The 23,074-nt window shown below is 48.1% G+C and overlaps 1 protein-coding gene across 4 annotated transcripts in view; it reads left to right on the plus strand.

Moving 5' to 3' along the window:
* Positions 1-22,848, plus strand: part of LOC126517700 (uncharacterized) — a 272,083-nt gene extending 249,235 nt beyond the window's left edge. For 2 of the 4 annotated variants that reach the window (XM_055064509.2, XM_072285473.1), the window contains one exon: positions 22,215-22,848. In XM_055064509.2, coding sequence (XP_054920484.2) covers positions 22,215-22,557 — 343 coding nt within the window. In that variant the 3' untranslated portion in view covers positions 22,558-22,848. Of the gene's footprint in view, positions 1-2,634; positions 3,274-22,214 lie in introns of those variants that run through there. The other 2 variants (XM_055064512.2, XM_055064513.2) reach the window with 2 other exon arrangements.
* Positions 22,849-23,074: the final 226 nt, after the last annotated feature.

Consider the following 23,074-nt stretch of genomic DNA (forward strand, 5'->3'; position numbering starts at 1 on the left):
CTCTTGGACCTGTTTCATACCCTTCTCCAATCCATCCATGTGTCGATCTATGCAGACGATATATGCATTTAGTCATCAGGAGCGACGCGTCCCCAGGTGCGCGCGAGACTTCAAAAAGCGGCCACACTAACATCCGGTTATCTTCGAGAGCGAGGTCTGGAGGTGTCCTCGGAGAAGTGCTCTATGGTCGCGTTCACGCACAAAACAATGCAACCATACGTTGTCAGAATTAATGAGCAGCTGATTGCCTACGAGAAGACGCACCACTTTCTAGAAGTGATAATAGATAGACTTCTCTTGGAGTCCTCATATCTCCTACCTAAAAAGGAAATTAGTCATAATCCGCGTGCTCAGATTCCTTGCGGGAAAGTAATGGGGTGCGCCTGTGGGTGCGATGCTCCAACTCTATAACGCACTGTTCCTCTGTCTCCTGCGCTATAGCCTACCTGTACTGAGTGGGACCGGTAAGACCAACCTCCGTGCCCTCGAATCTGTACAAGCTCAAGCTCTGCGAATTTTCCTAGGTCTTCCCAGATGTGCATCCATGGCAGCAACAATAGCCATCGCGCATGACCACCCCATCAACACGTATCTTCAAGTCGGTGCTTTAAGGATGCATATCAGGGACTTCGCCCGACTTCCATCGCGTCATCTCGCATGCCTTCCTGCTACTCGACCTCGTTCAGTGTTTAGCAGGATTATTTCCGCCAACCATGGGACTTTACCGTCAAACTTAACGCCTGCAGCACGACCATCTCTACCACTGTAGTGCCTTCATCCACTCCAGGCTCTTCTTGTTATTCCCGGTATCAAGAAGAAAACGGAGATGTCATCTTTCGCCCTCAAACAAACCGTGCTTTCTTTCCTACATGACAAGCACAAAGAACGAATCCACGTTTACACGGACGGTTCTACCTCCTCTAAAGGTTCAGCTGGAGCAGTGGTAATTCCCGCAGAGCCTGTCACCCTCAAGTTCAAGACGTCTCACATTACATCATCGACGGCTGCAGAACTCGCAGCTATCCGTGCTGCTCTGGAGTTTATTGGTCACGAATCATCACACTCATGGTCCATCTTATGTGACTTGAAGGCAGCTCTCAAGTGTCTGATGTCTCCTTTCAACCACGGACCAAGTGTGAAAACTAGTCGCAGACATCAGACTACTCCATCATCACGCTATCAACAAGGGGCACAACATCTACCAGTGGATACCGGGTCACTGCGGAATTTCGGGAAATCACAGTGCGGATGACGCCGCCCGATTAGCCCACGATGGTGCCCATGTTATACCAATACCACTGTCACGAACAGATGCCGCCACAAGTCTTCGCTCACTCGCCCGCGAGCTTACGCAGAATCTGTGGAACACCAGTGAATTCACGAACGTCGGTCTCCACAAATTGGATCCACGTCTGCAACTTCGTCTACCACGAGGGCTAGCACGAGCGGAAGCAACACTTCTGTGCCGCCTGTGGCTCGGCGTGACATTCACGAACTCCTATTCATTCCGCATTGCAATGGCCGGCAGCCCTACTTGCGACAGCTGCGGGGTCGAGCAGACGTTTGAGCAGCTCCTTTGTGACAGTCCCCGTTACAAAGTGCCAAGAAAAGTGTTCATGGCCGCGCACTAAAAAACTGGGCAATCGCCCCTTTACCGAGGAAAAAGCTCTAGGACACTGGTCCAGACGGGCTTCGGCAATCAAGGCCTTAAGGGCTTTGCTGATGTGTTTAAGGACCTGCGAATTGTGCAACCGTCTTTGAGTGTTGTAGCGTGTAGTATCCCGTTACTGTGTCAGTTTTCCGGTTTCATTTTTTCCTCCTCTTCTTCTTTCTCCTTTTATTCCTTCACCTCTTTCCCCAGCATAGGGTAGCCAGCCGGTGCTTACACTGGCTAACCTCCCTGTCTTTCCTACCCTTTGTCTCCCCCCCCTTGCCTGAGAGGGGTACTGACATGACATTTTTGAGTGTGTATTTGTTGCGGTGAATGAAAATGCCAGACCTGTAAATCCTAATAAATATGGTGACAAGGCTATTTTCTAGAGGTCAGACAAGAGTTTTCAAAGGTTTCAAGCTCTAGGACTTTCAAAGCGAGAAAATGAATTGCCGAAAAGATCTTGTCAGTATCTCGTTAAAGGTCTAGACGTTTGCGGCGCTGTTGTTCTAGACGCTTTGCTTGCAAACGACTTATTTTTGAGCCTAATATGTACAGGGGTGTGGAAATATTGGAAACCCAGATGTCTGCTCCTCTTGGCTCAAGCGTTCCGCCGCTTATTTCGAGGACGGGGGATCGAATTTTTGCTGTCGTGTAGCAGACACAATGAAAGGCCTACAGCCATACCAATGGCTTTCTTTCATCTCGTTGCGTTTTAGCATCGTTCAAAACTGCTCGATGGCTCCAAGTGAGAAGGCGGTTTTGGAACGTTCTCGATTTTTAAAGTTCGGTGAACACGGCGAGTTCCTTAGCGCCAAATCCATCATCGGAAAGCGCCGGCACTGTCAAATAAGTGTCCGTTGCAAAGGCGGTAGCACTCGACAGGAGTAGGTTTTCCTGCAACCGACTCCACGGTCCCAAATTTGCGCTCTTTACGGCGAAGTTTCACTAATAAAGTGCCCTCCCGATTTGTTATCTCGCAGAGTTCCCGAAGAAACCAGAGAAGCAGCGTGGCAGCAAAGAGAGAACGAGGCTGCCAAGGGAATGCAAATGTGCCACGTTTGCCGGTTCGCCTTCACCGACACGGAGGCCTTTCAAAAGCACACCGCTGACCACTTGCTTGGAAAAACGAACAACTGTTCCGAGTGTGGTACACTGTTTAAGAAGCCTTGGAACCTCAAGAGGCATTTACTTTCGCACGGCGAACCATCCTTTGAGTGCGGCGTGTGCGGCAAGAAATATTGTAGAAAAGATGACCTAGAGAAGCACATGCTTGCTTGGCACGTAGGCGCACAGGACTGGGAAGCCTTCGATGGGACTCCTTAACGGGGCAGCACGCGCCACGAAATTGGGCGAGCACGTCGGGAAGCACCGTCGCACCTGACGGTGGCATCGGCATCGTTAAAGCCGAATATTCGCCCTGGAGGAGTAACTTCTCTGGATGTCATCCTGGCGCCAAGGCGTGTCGTGTGCCTTTGCAGAAGAACTTGCGGTCTGGACCTCAACTGTTCCAGCTGTGCGCGAACTTCATGACAAACAAAAGTGGGCTAATCTTATCCCTTTTGACTACGGCTGAAGAATGCCTGCGAATAAAATTTTTACAGTGGTTATCTGGAGCAACACTGTGCGCCATGTGTTGTTTTCTTCGAAGAACGCACCCGTTCTTCGCAATCCTCTAGCCATGGTTAAAACAAATTTATGTGCCTCCTGGATTGAACAAAAGAGTGAGACATCTTTCTTGGGAAAAATTGCTGTAAGCATATTTAGAGTAGAGTTCCTAATAGTGGAGTTGAGTAAAGGGCCGCCCTAATATTCTCGAGCCTTGCTGGTAATGTTATCAATAGTTTTAGCGCCCAGCATTGTACAAGCAAAACTGTTGAATATGGTACACATTTGTTCAATTGCGGAAGCTCAAGACTCTGCCCGAAAAAACGTGATGCTCAAAGTGGAAGAACAGCTACACTAGTTGGCTTAGCTCGTGCATGTAACTAATGATTAAACAAAACATTGCTGTGGCTAAATAATGGACTTTAACGATGATATTTTACTGGCATCCCCTTCATAACGGCCTGGTGACAGTCATCCAGCCTGCTTGATTTGGCCAGGTGTACTGTGCATGCTTTCATTCCAGTCTTTTTGTATAAATGCCTATAGTCCTTTTCTTTTTCTCAATGCTTCTCTATCTGCCTTTTATCGCTACGTAGACTTGCAACGAATCAGGTCGTATAATTTCTTTCCTGCTTTTCTTACACCAATACTCTTAACGTCTCTTGGTTATCGCGATTGCTGTGTGGTTGATGCCGCCAGCCATCTTAAATTGAAGCGCTTTTGGAAGGATCATATTAGCTCCAGGTCTCACTGGGTAAATCCCTTCGCATGTCATTAGGTGGTGCCAAGTGGTCTCTCAAATTATGCTGCAGCATTCACATGCCACATCTTCTTGGGAATATTTGCTACGGCATGTTTTTGTCCCTAGCCAACCAGCTCAAGCCTCAAGTATAGCAATCCACTACCCTCTTTGTTGTCCAACAGATTTTTCTTCCCCATTTCATCCTTGCCGTTCCTGTAAATGTCCCTGGTCTATTTGTTTTCATTCTTTACAGCCAATTTGGTGTCCCTCTTTCTCTCTTCAGCTGCCGTGCTTGCTTAGTGGCTACGGTGTTCAGCTGCTAAGCGTCATGAGGTGGGATCGATTACCCGCCACGACGGCCGCATTTAGGTAGAGGGGGAAATGCGAAAGCACATGTGTATTTAGCTGCAGGTTACGGAAATCGAGGTGGTCTCAGTTTCCAGAGTCCCTCTTTACGGCGTGCCTCATAATCAGACAGTGGTTTTGGCTTGCAAAATATTTCCGTTTCTTTCTCATGACTCCCGCTTGTCTATTTACACTTTAAGTTACCCGTTACTTGGTTGCCAACTTTGTAAACCTCTCTCTCCATTTTGTCTCCACGCATTTTTCAGCACAGATAGTTGCGCATACATTTACAGTGCACTCCGAGGTGACGCTGAGGCGAGCGCCATTTCGAGGCGTTGTGATTGGCCCGCCTCGGTACAGCCATGGGTACAGCCAGGCCGCAGCCAGGGAAAGGGTACAGCCAGGCCGCAGCCGCGGTCACGAAACCGGGCGAGGTTGGCAGAGAAAAAAGCTTCGCATAAAAAAAACAGATAAGTAGGCAATACATTCGGCGAAATCAGAAAAGGAACTCGGTTGTGCAATTTACCCCTTCCCCCCACTTCAAAGTGCATGCGCATACCATCATCCATCGCTCCAACCTTATTATACCTGCAGAGGCGCGGCTGAGTATTTCTGAAAGAAAGAAATACCGGGTGAGAGTTGAGAAGTTTTTCGACAGAGTTCGATCTAAGGTATTATTCTTTAGCCTTCTACACTGCTCAAGGGCGAGGGAACCGGAGAAAAAAACAAAAAGGGTATAAGTAATGATGATGAGAATATGTACCGTAAGGTGCGATTATGCGAGCATACAAGATCGTGTCCATAGGGCCCTTTTAGAGTCTCCAATATAGGTTTTTTACCTTGCGAAGGACGACGACGAAGTGATCCTATTGCTGAGTGTTTGTTCTCCGTCACCAGTATTTTGTGGTAATTCTCGCTTTCTTCCGGGGAACACTGTTCCCTGCCCGACGGGAATGGAAGTGGAGCCACCCGCACTGCGACCTGATGTAGCGGCGCCCGCGTCGGCAGCCTCAAGGAAGCGGAACAGCATCTCGAGCGACAGCGAGGCTACCCTGATAGACTCGACCGAGAGCGACGACAGCTCCGACGACGACTACGTGACTGTCCTGAGTAAGAAAGCAAAGCGGCGGATGCTTGGGGCCTCTGTGGATACATCTACTATGAGGACTCCGCAAAGTTCGCCAAAGTACACCATCCTTTTCTTACCTGTGCTACCCACCGACAACATGAGGTTCCTCAACAGGCAAGTTGCATCGGTTGAACTCGAGAGACTGTTGCCAAATGGCATTGAGGACGTACGAGTCAACCCTCGGAAGAATATTGTCGCGGTAGACGTCGCCCAAGCGTCGGCGTTAGATTCTCTGCGAGCTGTCACTGTTCTCGGTGGCATGAACGTCCGTACCATCATCCCGATGGGAAAAGAGACTACTACAGGCGTCATATATGACATTGATGCGGCCATTTCAGGCGAGGATTTACCACTTTTGATAAAGCCTGCCAATCATGGGACCCACATACTACAGGTGGCCCGTCTCGGAACTTCCAGATGCGTGAAAATTGTCTTTAAAGGTGACTGCCTTCCATCGCATGTGAAGGTAGGTCATTTTCGACATGCTGTCCGGCCCTTTGTTCCCAAGCCGCTTCAGTGCAGAAACTGTCAGAAATTCGGCCACGTGAGCGCCGTCTGTGGAAAGTCTGCTATATGTTCCCGCTGTGCAGCACAACACTCTGCAGGCAACTGCCAGGCAAAAACTTATAAGTGTCCGAACTGTCAAGGGCCCCACGATGCCTCATCAAAGGATTGTCCTAGAGTTAGGCGAGAACTCTCCATCTTGAAGAAAATGGTTAGGGACCGGTCGACCCATCGTGAAGCAGCTGCTGACGTCAGGCGACGTCGTTCTCGTCGCAGACGCTCATCAAGGAATTCTGCTCTCCGCACAAAGAATACGCGTGCCGCACAGCCTCTTGCTGTTGAATCTGCTCCAACCTCAGTGCAGAATGTTTCCAAACCGTGTATAGATAACGGAGCATCTGAAAAGACTGCCGTGAATGAGGAATGGCCCCCACTGCCAAGGATAAGCCCTGTGGAAAAACCCCAACAAGGAAAGGCACCACAATGCTCCACCCCTCACCCTGATGAGCTGACAGAGCATGACCGCCAAATTGTAACAATGCTCAAGTCTTTGATAAATGCGATTCGCACGCTTGTGGGCAACTCGAATACGCCAACAGCTCGAAGCGCAGTTCAAGTGTTGGATGCCCTGAGCCCAGTGCTTGCAAATCTTGCATAAGCACAATGGCTCTTCCACTGCCTTCACTCCGTGATGAAGTGCGTAGCGCGACAATTTTCCAGTGGAATGCCAGAGGACTTAAATCACGGATTTCATGTTTCCGCCAATACGTTTTCACGAACCGATTTCCTGTAGTGGTAATATGTGAACCGAACGTGTCGAAAGCGCTAAGACTCTCTGGATACGAAGCCTTTATGGCGTCAACGTGCGGGCAACCCAGCAAAGTAATTGTTTACATCCGTACAGAACTTACTTACATCCCCCACTCAGTGCAGCCTCATGATGGAAACCAATACGTGTGTCTCCGCATTACAAAGAATAAAGTGGCCTTCACCCTTATCGGCGCCTACATATCCCCATATAGTCGGTTCGACGGCGACCGATTGCGAGACATCCTGACGGCAACTACTGGACCCTGGATTATCACAGGAGATTTTAATGCTCATCACTTGGCTTGGGGAAGCTCCAGAATAGATTCCAGGGGCCGGAAACTTGTGGAATTTGCTTCCGACCATGAACTTTGCATTATGAACGATGGCAGTCCGACGTACTTGCGTGGTGCGAACTATAGCAGTTGCCTAGACTTGACCTTGGTGTCACGGCAACTTGGTCAAAATGTTCGATGGTTCTCTGACATCGAGACTCATGGTAGTGACCATATTCCCACCTACTTAATTATCAATGGATTTGGAAGCTTCTCCTCTTGTACTTCCCGACAAGCATATATAAGGTGGTCAACGTATAAGACAAAGGTGGAAGAGGCATGCAAAGAAGGATTTACCGGCACCATTGAAAACCTTATTACAAGTGTACTGGAATCGTCTAAGTACACATTTACATCTGCGAAAAAACGTACGGATTTTGACATGGAACTTGAGCGACTTCGAACGATTCGCAGAAGAGCCGAGAGGCGATACAGGCGCACGAAGTCAATTAATGACCTTAGAGTCGCTCGACGTATACAGAAGAAAATCCAACGTCGTATGGACAGGTTGGAGGAACAACGGTGGAAGACGTTCTGCGAATCACTTGACCCCCGCAAGCCTCTGTCTATCATATGGAGGACGGTGCGCGGCCTTGGCTCGTCTCCACAGCAACGACACCCATTCTCAGCCCTAGCCCTCCATCAAGGCCGCTCACAGGTCGATATAGCCGAAGATTTCTGTGTGAAGATTGCGGGCAGTGTGGTCACCATCAATAGTGAAATTCTGGGTGAAGTTCCTGCTACACGCTTCCCAGAATTGAATGTGTCCTTCTCACTTGAGGAATTGGACGCTGCTCTGGCCTCATGCAGGCGCTCATCGTCGCCAGGACCAGATGGCATCACCTACGCTGCTTTATGCCACCTAGGTGAAGATGGCCGAAGTAGACTGCTGGAATGTTATAACCAGTCATGGAATGATGGCGTCGTTCCTGAGCGGTGGAAGTCCAGCCGCTTGATACCACTCCTGAAGCCTGGAAAGTCGCCACTTGACCTAGCGTCCTACCGACCCATTGCGCTGTCCAGCTGTGTTGGGAAGGTCATGGAAAGAATGATTCTCACCCGCCTAGAATGGTATCTTGAGCGCCACAACGTATACCCCGATGCCATGGCTGGTTTTAGAAGAGGCCGTTCCTCTATTGACAACGTCATCGACCTAGTCTCGTCTGTACAACAGGAAAAACACCACAAGCGTATATCGGTTGCACTATTCCTCGACGTGAAAAGCGCCTATGATAATGTAACGCATGAAGCCATCCTTGATGCCCTGGAAAATAATGGAATAGGTGGACGCATGTTTCGGTGGATTCGGAGCTATCTATTCAAAAGATCCTTCTTTGTGCACAGTGCAGATGGCCGAACTGCTGACCATTACACTTACCGTGGCGTCCCTCAGGGTGGGGTTCTTAGCCCCACTTTGTTCAACCTTGCAATCCTTGGCCTTGCCGACGTTCTACCACATACAGTAAACCTTTCTATATATGCTGACGACATATGCATATGGGCCTCGGCAGTTACACGTCTCCAGGTGCGTGCACGGCTCCAAAAAGCAGTGACCCTAACATCATCGTACCTGCGTGCGCAAGGCCTCAGCATTTCGACCGAGAAGTGCGCCTTAGTCGCCTTTACCCACAAGCCCATGACCTGGTACCCCATTTCTATTGACCACCAACCAATTTCCTACGCAAAAACTCACCGATTCCTAGGCGTTATTATAGACAGAGACCTTTCATGGAGCCCCCACATCACATATTTGAAGAAGAGGCTTACTTCTATCTCCCACATACTAAGGTTTCTCGCCGGTAAAACGTGGGGCACATCCGTGGCATCTATGCTTCAACTATACAGGACGCTCTTCCTGGGATACTTGCGATACAGCACACCAGTGCTGTCCAATGCTAACAAAACTAACATCCATGTCCTACAGAGCATTCAAGGCCAAGCCCTTCGAACATGTCTGGGGCTACCTCGAAATGCTTCAACCGTGGCAACAATTGCCACCGCGAGAGACCACCCAATAAGGACCTATATAGATATCGACGCGCTCCGGGTGCATGTTCGCCATATATCCCGAGTCCCTGACCACCATCTCGCTCGATTGCCTGAGAAAAGACCCAGGGCAGCGTTCTCCAGATCAATTGCGGCTAACCGGCACTCTTTGTCTTTGAGGCACTCACCCGCAACAAGAACACCATCCCCTATGTGGTGCTTGAAGAAGCCTCCTGTGTACCTTGCTGTTCCAGGAATAGTGAAGAAAGCTAGCCTGACCACCGCGGCTCTCAAGCAGATCACACTGGAACTTCTGCATTGTTCATACTCTAACCGAATTCATGTTTACACGGATGGTTCCGTCTCGGAAAATTCTACGGGCGCCGTTGTTCTACCATCTCAATCGGTCGTCATCAAGTTTACGACATCACACGTAACGACATCTACAGGCTCTGAACTGGCCGCTCTTCGCGCTGCTGTCGAATACATTGAAAAAGAACCGCCCAACAAATGGGCAATATTTTGTGACTCGAAAGCAGCCCTCCAGAGCTTGAGAAGTTTGCGACGTGGCAATTATGAACAGCTGGTGTCACAAATCCACGAAACCTGCCATTGCGCTTCTGAAAGAGGACATAATATCATATTTCAGTGGCTGCCGGGACATTGTGGCATCGTTGGTAATCACCTCGCCGATGACGCTGCCCGACGTGCCCAGGCTGGCTCACCGACACTCCTTATACCTTTATCCAGAGTCGACGCTGCAAGAGAGCTTCGCAGTCTCGCTCGTACAATCACGTTAGGTTGCTGGCATACACCTCAGAACTCTAAGTGTCGTTTACACAGCCTCGACCCATCACTGAAACTTACATTACCAGCGAACCTTCCACGACGTGACGCAACACTGCTGTGTCGGCTGTGGGTAGGAGTAGCATTCACCAACTCCTACAGCTATCGTATTGGAATGGCGGATTCACCAATGTGCGCGAAGTGCAAGTGTGAAGAGACCATCAGTCACCTTCTGTGCCACTGTTCTCGCTTCGATAATCAACGCGAGACTCTCCAGTGTGCCTTAAATAGACTGGATGACAGGCCATTTACGGAAGCGAAGATCTTGGGGGCCTGGCCTCATAGTTCAATGGCCCAGAAAGCAGTTCGAGCGCTTTTTCGCTACCTGAGGGAAACAGACTTGAGTGCCAGACTGTAGACATCCTATACCTAAGTTCTCTCTCTCCCTCTTTCACTCCCCATTCCCCTCCCCACGTGTAGGGTAGCAAACTGGACTCAGTCTAGTTAACCTCCCTGCCTTTCTGTCTTCCCTTCTCTCTCTCTCTCTCTCCAATATAGGCTGTGTTATTAAAAAATTATAAAACAGCCCTGATGGCTCGTAAAATGTGAACGTGAATGGCAAGCATTGGCGTGTTCCTTGGCACCGCTTAATAGCAGGTCATAGAGTAAATATGTATTGCAGAATTAAAAAAGCAGGGAAAGAATTGAGGGGATCGGAGTCATTGGAAGCGTAGATATATCGGTATAATTGTGGGATAGAGGTGTTAAATACGAAAGGAAGATCGAGATCAAATAGTCGAAAGGGTGGATGCCGATGAATGCAATAAAACCCGAATAAATAAAGCAGACTAGGTGACAATTTCTCACCAGCCCGTTTCAGAGGAGACGTTAAGAAACATCCTCACCATTATTATTAGCATTGTTCGCGTCCTGTTTGCGTTCAGAGAAATATTACTGATAGCGGTGTTCTCGTTCCTTTTTCTGTCGTCCCAACTTTTTGGTTGATTTGTATTTTTCTTTTCATTCAAATTACGCTAAAGCTATGGTAGAGCACTCACAAAGTTCGAGCTTTTCGAAGAATCGATCTGGTACACAGTGGTCACATAGGAAGGAACTTTTACCTTTCGCGGCCATTTTCATCATAAGCTAAGCATTAGCGTAACGCTTTAGTATGGCGATATATCGATGTTCCTCAATAAAAGATAAGATGAAATAAGTAATTACATAATAATTGAAAACAGCTGAATATTTGGCATGCCTTACGTAAAGCTCATAGTCAGTTTGACGATGGTATAGGTGGCGCGCATGATTCAAGATAAGCTTCCTTTGCGTGCACACCAGGGTTAGGCTTAGTTGCTTCTCTGTTGTCCGCTATAGGTCGGCGATTATCTCGGCTAGCATAATTGTGGATTGATATACGAAGGTAATATCAGCGCTCAGTGAAACTGCCAAGGAATAAAATGACCAGGAAAGGTAAATATTGCTCAGCCTACGATCACTGTGTAACAACTGGCGACTCCTGCGATGTTTGATTTTACACTTGTCTATGTTATACGACGCGCCTACTACACGAGCCACATCATGGACTTGCATTGTTTCAAGAAAAGAAAGAAATAAACAATTAATTAATTAATGAGCAGGCTTTCATAAACTTTCTATGCTAACTGACAAAGTAGTTAAAGCAAGCACATCTCTTTTACGCGTATATGTATATTTGCGTCATAAAACCTGTACACATAATGGCGGCTTAACCACCTAATAATGAAATAGTGAAATTTATTTAGTGGGTTGATTGATTTGATCAATCATTCACTCAAATTGGCCCGATTCGTCGTATACTTCATGGGTTCAACGATCCTCTCGCGACAATCACGCGATTTCTATGTTCTACTTGCGATACAAAAACGCTACTAGCTTCCTATCAACGTCCAAGGAGCACGAGTAAAACGCATCGGTGACGCACGGCACCACACACACGCACGCACGCACACCCACGCACCGAAATGCCACCACGTCAAAGAACAAACGCATACAAAAGGATCAAAGGAATCTATCCTCCGTAGTACCAAGTGGAAGTCAGTCAAGGGGCAAATGCCCTCCCACTAGCTCTCTCGCACCGGCTTGTACTCGCGCGTGCGCACAAGCGTCGGGCAATTCCTGAAATAGCCGTTTCGTGTAGTCTTCCAGCAGGCGTTGCACCTTGTGGCGGCTCGAGGTGGGCTTTAGGCCAGGAATCCTCGAATCACAGCGATGAGTACATCCGAGAGTAGGAGCGAATGAAAATATCTATTTTACACTATCTGTACTGGCTCCAGATTCGGAAGCCAACGTAGTCCATGTAGGAACGCAATAAATGTCTGAGCTCACATCAGGACACGTGCTGCCAATCCACTGCACCAAACCTCTCCCCTTTTAAAAGAGTCGTCTTCCCTAGGACACTGAACTAGGGAGTCCCATGACTGTATGGTCATCATCATCATCATCATCAGCCTGGTTACGCACACTGCAGGGCAAAGGCCTCTCCCATACTTCTCCAACCGTCCCGGTCATGTACTAATTGTGGCCATGTTGACCCTCCAAACTTCCTAATCTCATCTGCCCACCTAACTTTCTGTCGCCCCCTGCTACGCTTCCCTTCCCTCGGAATCCAGTCCGTAACCCTTAATGACAATCGGTTATCTTCCCTCCTCACAACATGTCCTGCCCATGCCCATTTCTTTTTCTTGATTTCAACTAAGATGTCATTAACGCGCGTTTGTTCCCTCACCCAATCTGCTCTTTTCTTATCCCTTAATGTTACACCTATCATTCTTCTTTCCATAGCTCGTTGCGTCGTCCTCAATTTAAGTAGAACCTTTTTCGTAAGCCTCCAGGTTTCTGCCCCGTACGTGAGTACTGGTAAGACACAGCTGTTATAAAGTTTTCTCTTGAGGGATAATGGCAACCTGCTGTTCACGATCTCAGAATGCCTGACAAACGCACCCCAGCCCATTCTTATTCTTCTGATTATTTCACTCTCATGATCCGGATCAGCAGTCACTACCTGTCCTAAGTAGATGTATTCCCTTACCACTTCCAGTGCCTCGCTACCTATCGTAAACTGCTGTTCCCTTCCGAGACTGTTAAACATTACTTTAGTTTTCTGCAGATTAATTTTTAGTCCCACCCTTCTGCTCTGCCTCTCCAGGTCAGTGAGCATGCATTGCAGTTGGTCACCTGAGTTACTAAGCAAGGCAATATCATCAGCGAAGCGCAAGTTACTAAGGTATTCTCCATTTACTCTTATCCCCAATTCTTCCCAATCCAGGTCTCTGAATACCTCCTGTAAACATGCTGTGAATAGCATTGGAGAGATCGTATCTCCCTGCCTGACGCCTTTCTTTATTGGGATTTTGTTGCTTTCTTTATGGAGGACAACAGTGGCTGTGGAGCCGCTATAGATATATTTCAGTATTTTTACGTACGGCTCGTCTAACCCTGATTCCGCAATGCCTCCATGACTGCTGAGGTTTCGACTGAATCAAACACTTTCTCATAATCAATGAAAGCTATATATAATGGTTGGTTATATTCCGCACATTTCTCTATCACCTGATTGATAGTGTGAATATGATCTATTGTTGAGTAGCCTTTACGGAATCCTGCCTGGTCCTTTGGTTGACGGAAGTCTAAGGTGTTCCTGATTCTATTTGCAATTACCTTAGTAAATACTTTGTGGGCAACGGACAGTAAGCTGATCGGTCTATAACTTTTCAAGTCTTTGGCGTCCCCTTTCTTATGGATTAGGATTATGCTAGCGTTCTTCCAAGATGGGTATTCCAAGCGCATCGTGTATACAGGGTGGCCAGTTTTTCTAGAACAATCTACCCACCGTCCTTCAACAAATCTGCTGTTACCTGATCCTCCCCAGCTGCCTTCCCCCTTTGCATAGCTCCCAAGGCTTTCCTTACTTCTTCCGGCGTTACTTGTGGGATTTCGAATTCCTCTAGACTATTCTCTCTTCCATTATCATCGTGGGTTCCACTCGTACTGTATAAATCTCTATAGAACTCCTCAGCCACTTGAACTATCTCATCCATATTAGTAATGATATTGCCGGCTTTGTCTCTTAACGCATACATCTGATTCTTGCCGATTCCTAGTTTCTTCTTCTCTGCTTTTAGGCTTCCTCCGTTCCTGAGAGCTTGTTCAATTCTATCCATATTATACTTCCTTATGTCAGCTGTCTTACGCTTGTTGATTAACTTCGAAAGTTCTGCCAGTTCTATTCTAGCTGTAGGGTTAGAGGCTTTCATACATTGGCGTTTCTTGATCAGATCTTTCGTCTTCTGCGATAGCTTACTGGTATCCTGTCTAACAAAGTTACCGCCGACTTCTATTGCACACTCCTTAATAATGCCCACAAGATTGTCGTTCATTGCTTCAACACTAAGGTCCTCTTCCTGAGTTAAAGGCGAATACCTGTTCTGTAGCTTGATCTGGAATTCCTCTATGTTCCCTCTTACCGCTAACTCATTGATCGGCTGCTTATGTACCACTTTCTTCCGTTCCCTCCTCAAGTCTAGGCTAATTCGAGTTCTTACCATCCTGTGGTCACTGCAGCGCACCTTACCGAGCACGTCCACATCTTGTATGATGCCAGGGTTAGCGCAGAGTATGAAGTCTATTTCATTTCTAGTCTCGCCGTTGGGGCTCCTCCACGTCCACTTTCGGCTATCCCGCTTGCGGAAGAAGGTATTCAGTATCCGCATATTATTCTGTTCCGCAAACTCTACTAATAACTCTCCCCTGCTATTCCTAGTGTCTATGCCGTATTCCCCCACTGCCTTGTCTCCAGCCTGCTTCTTACCTACCTTGGCATTGAAATCGCCTATATGGTGGCCAATCGACTGTATGGTGGCCAATCACAATTGTCGAATCGCTCGCAATCTCTCTCCCATGTTGTCGCTCCGTTGCGCGAGACTTCGCCTCCCGTGTTGAACCATCGCCTCTGATTAGGAGGGGACCGCGACATAATCTGGGAAACTCGAGTCGACGCAGTTCCCACGGTAGCCCTCGACGTTGGGCCCTTTCATCAGTTTGTAGGCTGTCAGTGACGATTAGCTTGCAACTGCCCTTTCTGGTTTTTAACTTTTATACCGAATCCGGTGGTCGTTGTGACCTTGGGGAGAGCTTCGTTGTTGTCCCGTCAACGGTCGGTGCCAGGCTGCGTCGACGTCTGGACGGGCGTATATTAAAGAGGTGTGGTATTGGGTGGGCAGTGCCTCGTGGGAAAGACCAAAGGAATTTCCTTTGCCGTCTTGAGCCTTAACAACCTCGACGGTGAACGAGATGAGATTGACGTGAAACGTTTGTATCAGGTAAGCGCCACTGTAAATAATGGATAACGATACGTTCAAGTGACGAGTAGTGGAACCCGGAATGCCACCGGAGCGAGCATTTCAACAAGAGTGATTGTCTTTGTAAGTTACCGCCATGTCTAAAGCAAATCTCCTAGCCGAAAGGTTTCCCGAAGCCCCACTACTTGGTCGTCTACATTAGATCGCCTTGTGAGTCTAACTTCCTGGGAACGTTTCTCTTCTTTGAAATGTATTAGCTTGATATTTACTCTCTTTTCTGCTGAGTCCGGTGCATACACACTGCAGCTTAGCAGAAATGTTCCCCCGGCGTGGTTGCTTAGTGGCTAGGGCGCCGTGCTGCTAAGCATGCGGTCGCAGGATCGCATCCCTGCCCCGACGAAATCCAAAAAAAACGCCCTTGTCCCGCGCATCGGGTGCCCGTTAAAGAACCCCACGTGTTCAACGCACTCATTGTGCTGTGCAGCAGCAGCTACCTCACGGGCAGCGTCACTACAACACGTCTTGCATAACTGTTATTACCACACCGTCTTCAGGCACTGCAGCAGTTCAGCAACTGTGGTGCTGCGGAGCTCGATTACGCGTGTGCTGTCTCGACCAAGGCGACCGCATTGAGAAGAAGGGAGGATGCAAGAAAGGCTTGTGACTGAGAGGCAAGCTCAAAAGCCTTGGTGATGAAAATTGTGCTGGAAGTATGGTGGTAGCTGATTCCCAAATCATGGTTCGGTCCCCTAGTAAACCCCTAGAATTTGGGAACGGCCTTGCAGGAGTTTTACAGCACAAAGCTCAGCCTTTGTGCGCAGCTTCCAGCATTTTTTTTTTTACTCAGCAAATCGGCATGTGCACGAAATGAGCAAGCCAAGTAATATTCATTTTAAGGGCGTAGTCTCATCAGATGGTTAGCTTAACAAAGACACAAATTCTATCCACTCCATTAAAAGAAAAAGAAAATTCAGTCTTATACTTTGAGATAATTCGAAACTGTTTTTTACAAAAAACGTTATCTAAAGCTGCGCTTGACGGCACAGTTGTCCAAATAGTTGGTTGCAGTTTATTCCGAAAGTAGAAGCATAGAAAGGGTACGAAAAATTCTTTACCGGAGCCGTGAAGCTCTTTAGAGAGTGTTGAGTAAACAGACGGGGACATCGTTATCGCACGACTAGACGCGTGAAAACGCAGCTGAGCCCAATAAACACCACCCTGGCAGCTATTAGCCATCCCACTACGCTGGCCTAAGGTGCCTCGACAGTGCAGCTTCATATCCATTGTAAAATAAATGACACCTTTAAAATTGAGCAGGGGTTGAAGTCAGTCTAACTCGCACTTTTTCTGGGTGTAAGGATGCCAGCTACACCTTTATTCACAATTTAGAGTGTACATTCTCTTTTTAATATGTGTAAATTATTTCGCACTGCACGCTGGACTGCTGAGGAGCGCCGCCACCATGGTTGCAGACATCCCACCTCAATCAAGCAGGAAATGAGGCTGAAGAGAAATCACCTGCGTATGTAGATTGAAGAGTATTGTCCGTTTCACTCGTACCGGTTTATGTAGCAATCTTTGCAAACATCTTCTTGCGATGATGACGATGGGTGGAGCTTTAATGGCGCAATGGCCAGATGTGGCCAATGAGCGCAAGCAGAAACGCAAGATTTTTGCAGCACTCCTAGTTATCCTGTGCGTCCCACGACGTCAGAAAGCCATAGAAACTCACCATTACGCTGTGAAGAGGCGTTAATAGACAGTTTTAGTTACACGTACGTAGAGGCTTCACGTACGCAAACGTGAAAAGCCTTTGTACCTTACGTGCACGCCAGCTGAAACGCTTTTAGCTACACGTACGCGACGCACGCCAAGAGAGACCCCGTAGCTACATCTATCAGGAAATGTGAAAACGGCGGTAGCCAATCCAATCCTGTCACCTTGTTTCGATGCAAGCCGTCTGCGCGCGCGCGGCCCGCTATCGCTTGTTTGTGATCTCGCGGAACTCCCGCGCGAAGCTGCCTACGTGCGCAAGAAACGCACGCAAAGAACTGAATCTCACGTACGTCCGTGAGACCAGCGCGCGGCCGCTACGTTCTACGGATGCGCACCGCTTACACGTAGAAACTCTACGTACGCAAAGCCTCTACGTACGTGCAACTAAAACTGTCTAATATCACGTACGTCCGTGAGACGCGCGCGCGGCCGCTACGTTCTACGCATGCGCACCGCTTACACGTAGAAACTCTACGTACGCAAAGCCTCTACGTACGTGCAACTAAAACTGTCTAATATCACGTACGTCCGTGAGACGCGCGCGCGGCCGCTACGTTCTACGCATGCGCACCGCTTACACGTAGAAACTCTACGTACGCAAAGCCTCTACGTTCGTGCAACTAAAACTGTCTAATATCACGTACGTCCGTGAGACGCGCTCGCGCCCGTTACGTTCTACTAATGCGCACTGCTGACACGTAGAAGCTCTACGTACGCAAAGCTTCTACGTACGTGTAACTAAAACTGTCTAATATGCTAAACAAAGCGCAATGCCACCATGACTGCTGGTATCTCTACTATATAAAACGCCTTTTCCTAATCTATGACATCCATATAGAGAGACTAAATCTACTGCGCAGATTTCTCACTGACCTGATTAATGACAGAGACGTGACCCACTGCAGAATGTCCCTTCCTGAAGCAAGCCTGTTCTCTTGGTTGATTGAAGTGAGGCATTGCCACAATTCTATTAGTAATCAAATTGGTGAATATATTATACAATGGTGAAAGCTAGCAAATGGGCCTATAGTGCTTCAATTATTTAACGTCTCCCGCTTTAGTATAATATCTGCATTTTTGGAGGTCTTTCGTATATACACCAGAAGTTGTTAGACATTGCATATAAGTAGCCGTAAGCTTTTCAAGCGCTTTATTTCCTCTATTTTTGAATAAGTCGACTGGTATCCAATGGTCACCTTCCACTGCGGGACAAGTCTTGCAAGGCTTTTCTAACTTCATCGACAGTTGCTTTAGGAGCATCTGTATGGTGTTAATCATTGCCTTCAATTAAAGTTACGTGCTGCTCTAGGTGCTGTGCAGGTTAGTATATAATAATTCTGCTACTCTTACTATGTCATCGAAACTGTTGATGACAGAACCCTGGTCGTCTTTCACTGCATGCATCTTGACCTGTCTTATGCCGAGTCTTCTTCCCACTGATCTCATGTTGCAGCTAATCTTTAAGTGCTTTCTCAGTTTGTCCCACGGTGCAATTTCGAATATTGCGGACTTTCTTTTCGTTGATCAGCTTCGACAGTATAGCGCATTTTATGTGATCTGTCGACTTAAGACACTGTCATGTTCTGTCGTTACTTCATCTCTCTCTCTCTTTCTCTCTCTCTCTCTCTCTATATATATATATATATATATATATATATATATATATATATATATATATCGGAAGGTGATCTATATACGTGCGCCGAATAACACTACCAGTGAACGGGTTTATGAACTCCGGTATGCTGATCAAGAAAGTAGTGGAATGAAATTCATGCTTCGACGAAAAACCGTCTGATCGGGAAATATCGAGCGCCGTCCAATCGTTGAAATCAAGAAGGAAAAAAAGAAGTTGCAGTTTTGCTCGAAAGTCGAAGCATCGATTGTGACAGCAAATCAGTGGGCAGCTATGGGAAGTAAGGATCGTAGTAGTTTTAACGAAAGTAAACACTTGTAAACATTGGCACACTAACTGAATTAACAAGCATGGTGTCACGCGCGCACAAGCAAACATAAACACAACCTGACTAGATGACCGCGGAAGCTGGCTGTCAAAACGCTGGCTTGAGGAAACGCGGCAGCAGCGGTGAGCGAAGAGACATTTGTGCTGTCTATTGCTTCAACGAAAAATTAGCTCCGAGAACACACAGCACCCACAAAGCTACGAGCAGCTGACGCACCTCGACTTTGCCCCCGAGGGAAATACCACTCTAGACACGGCCTACGACCGGGGGCAGCCGCGAGCTGTGCAGTTGCAGCCGGAGCAGAAGGCCACGTTGCGCCCAGCTCCCTCCCTCATTCTTTCCTTCCTCCAGTGCCTCGCAACACTGGATGCCTCGCGCACGACGGAAGCCGCCCGCTTTCGTCTGTTCTTTCGCGGGCGAGATTGACCCGTGATCGTCTGCTCCTCTCGTACGCTTTCACTCGCACATACAGCGTAGGGGGCGCGGCGAGGGTGTTATCTCCCTTGGACTTTCTACGGAACCTCTCGCTGACGGCGACACCGACGACGGAAATGCGCTTGGGGTGTCCATACAACTTCTATCGCAATAGAAGGCGTTTCGGCCCCACTACGGGAGCCCCGTTCACAATGAAGGGAATGATGCATGCGAAGTTTAGTTATGTAGGCTACATAATGTGACGTGAGCATCCAGTGCATACCGGGGGTAAATTGTCGGAGTTACGATTGAGCGTGTGTGCCGTAGTCCGGATACGAATGGACTCAGGTAAAGCCATGCCGTCTTGTCCTTTTCTTTTGAAATTATTGTCGCGCTATCCCAGTCGATTGCCACGGCCCGTAGAAACTGAGTGCTTGATATGCTTGATCCTGCATCATGGCTGTGCTGTGCTATCCGTTTTCGAAATTTCCCCTTTCACCTTTGTACACGTGTTCACAACCAGCGCAAGGAATCCCTCTGCAACACACCCGGGAACTTCTTTTTCGCGAGCTTGCCTTTGACCGTTAACCATTGCGTGTCTGCGCTTGCGTGTAGTGCAACTGAACAGTACAAATGTAAGTAGCAGACGTAGTGCGAGTAAACGCACTTCCCTCCGTATATGAAATCAAATATGTATATATGTCGGCTCGTAAGCATATATATAGGGTGCCGATCCGTATATATATAAGCGTATTAGAGTGAACAGATGCTAGGATATGCATCATTTTCGTAGGTTGAGCAACTGGCTGTGTTTGCTCCTGTATGGCGAATCTTCCAGTATGGCTATCTGCGATCGGGACACAAGAGGTGCTGATTACTTGAACATTCAATGACAGGCGTCGCACTCATCTGTGCGTACACGTTTCATCACCATTCTCTCGACATGTATTATACATAACCTTTGTCATTGTGACGTGACTGCGGAGGTGTCTCGCACTCGGCATCGGCCTGATTCGGAGTTTGTATTTCGGCATAGCTTGTGAGCGGTGTGGTGCATAAACAAAGACATTGCTAGAGAATTACGCTGTTACCTCTGTGGCGGACAAGCTTAAACAAAGCATGAATAATACGTTGCACAGGACTAATGAAAGCGAAAATGTACGGATCACGGTTAGTTATAGGGTATTGGGTGCTCGTCAAGCTCCCACGAGCAGCTAGTTTTTTCCAAACTTTACCACCGCAAGGCTGTACTTAGTTGTTGTGGAAATAAAGCATACATACACACATACATTTATTAAACGCTTTGGTAGTGCTTCGTTTCTCTTTAATTCGAACCTGTGCGCTGAATTTGTATATTTATTATGTGAGAAAAGGTACAGCTGGCACAGGAGGAATCTTATCCCCTCATCAGTTGCATGTGGTTTTGGCAAACGTGACAAGCCTGCACTGCATGCTACGCTCGAGCACTATTGGGGCGAAATGCGAAAACACCCGTGTACTTAGATTTAGGTGCACGTTAAAAAACCCCAGGTGGTCAAAATTTCCGAAGTCCTCTACTACGGCGTGCCTCATAATGAGAAAGTGGTTTTGGCACGTTAAACCCCATAATTTTTTTTTCGAGCACTATGAATTTGGGTATACAGGTCGTGATGTAGATATGACGGGATCTGCGAACACGTGCCAAACTGCGTTCTATCACTTTCTGATAAAGCAAGAGACTTGTATTGTTAGGCGCTCAAGCTAGAAAGGAGGCGTATGCGTAGTGCCATATCTCGACACCAGGTGCTAGTTTGGGCAGAGGGTGCAGGAACTCGCCTTAGCACGCCCTCCTAGATTGCGTGAAATTGGACCGCGCCTGCACTATCCTGCCCTAGGAAGGCACCGGCCCCTCGGTCCGTACGGAACGGGTGACCATGGCCGGGAAAGAAAAAGCTCGAGCCTACTTTACGATGTCGGGTGGCAGCTGCAAGTTGGCCGACGGTACAAGCATTGCAGCCTCTGATCTGGACAATAGCAGGTGAGCTTCCGTTGAACATTTACTTCGAATGTGTCAATGTATATACACAATGTGTAATTTAATTGCATGCATGACGCGAATGGTGTTGCACATTCGGGACGGCACTACCCGTCTATATACCCTCTCTGCCTTCTCCCTCTTCCCCATCTCCCTACCCCCGGCGTAGTGTAGCCAACCACACTATTGACTGGTTAACATCCCTGCCTTCCTTATAACCCTCTATCTCTTTCTGGAAGGCACGCGACCACCAACGATATCGGTGGACACTTCCAAGAGTCATGTAGCTCTAGAAGCAGCCGACGCGCTTGACCATGGCGTCAGATTTCCATGATCCATGCATGTGCACGTCCGAAACCCATTGTGGGCAATGGTTGACCAAGTAAGAGTCAGTTTTGTGACTCGCCAATGTGGGGGAATCACTGTGATGGCAACACGAGAATAAGGTAAATTACGGGGCTTCGTAATTTTTGCTGTTGAGCAGCACAGAGGACGGACAGCTTACAGGCCTACCATTTGGTTTCTCTCGCCTCGTTGCTGTTTAGTATCGTGCAACACGGCTCGATGCCACCAAGCGAGAACGCACTTTTGGAACTTTTTTCGATTCTTCAGTTTCGTCGAACAAGGCGATGGTTCCTTGGCGCCAAATCCATCATCGGGAAGCGTAGGTACTGTCAAATAGAAGCGTGCGTTGCAAAGGCGGTCGCACTCGAGAGGATTAGGTTTTTCTGCGACCAGCTCCACGATCTCAAATCGCGGCTCTTTACGGCAAAGTTCAACTAATGAAGTTCCCTCCCGATCTGTTCACTCGCAGAGTTCCCGAAGAAACCGGAGAAGCAGCGTGGAACCAGCGAGAGAACCAGGCTGCCACCAGAGAGCAAGTGCGCCGTTTGTGCGGGTTCCTTTTCGCCCACATGGGGGCTTTCCAAGAGCACACCGCTGACCACTTGCTTGGGAAAAGACAGACCTGCCCCGTCTGTGGTAAACTGTTTATGTTTCACTACCTCCTCAAGCGCCACATACCTACGCATGGCCTAGAGTCCTTGGCGTGTGGCGTGTGCGGCAAAAAAATTTATGACAAGGGAATCCTCATGAAGCATACGCTTCCATGCAACGTAGGCACACAGGATCGTGAAGCCGTCGAAGGGTATCCTTAGCACGGCAGCATGCGCGACAAAACTGGACGAGGACGTCGTGAAGAACCGTCGCACGTGACCGTGGCATCGACATCGGTGCAGCCGGATGTTCACAAGGCGAGGACTGACTTCTCTGGATTTGACCGTGGCACCAAGACATGTCGTGTGCCTTCGCAGAAGAACTTGCGGTCTCGGCCCCAACTTTTCCAGCTACGCACGAACTTCTTGACAAACGAAGCAGGGCTAATCTCATTCTTACTGACTACGGCTGAAGAATGCCTGCGAATAAAATTCTTAGTGGTTATCTCGAGGGGTACTGTGCACCAGCATTGTGGTTGGTTTCTTCGAAGCACGCACCCATTCTTCGCAGTCATCTAGCCAAAGGGCAGCTGCATTTCGATGGGGGCCAGATGCGAAAACACACGTGTGCTTATATTTAGGCGCACGTTAAAGAACCCCAGGTGATCGAAATTTCCGGAGTCTTCCACTACAGCGTGCCTAATAATCCGAAAGTGGTTTTGGCACGCAAAGCCCCATA

This window comes from Dermacentor andersoni, chromosome 11 (assembly GCF_023375885.2).
Source record: "Dermacentor andersoni chromosome 11, qqDerAnde1_hic_scaffold, whole genome shotgun sequence".
In the NCBI taxonomy this organism is placed as follows: Eukaryota; Metazoa; Arthropoda; class Arachnida; order Ixodida; family Ixodidae; genus Dermacentor; species Dermacentor andersoni.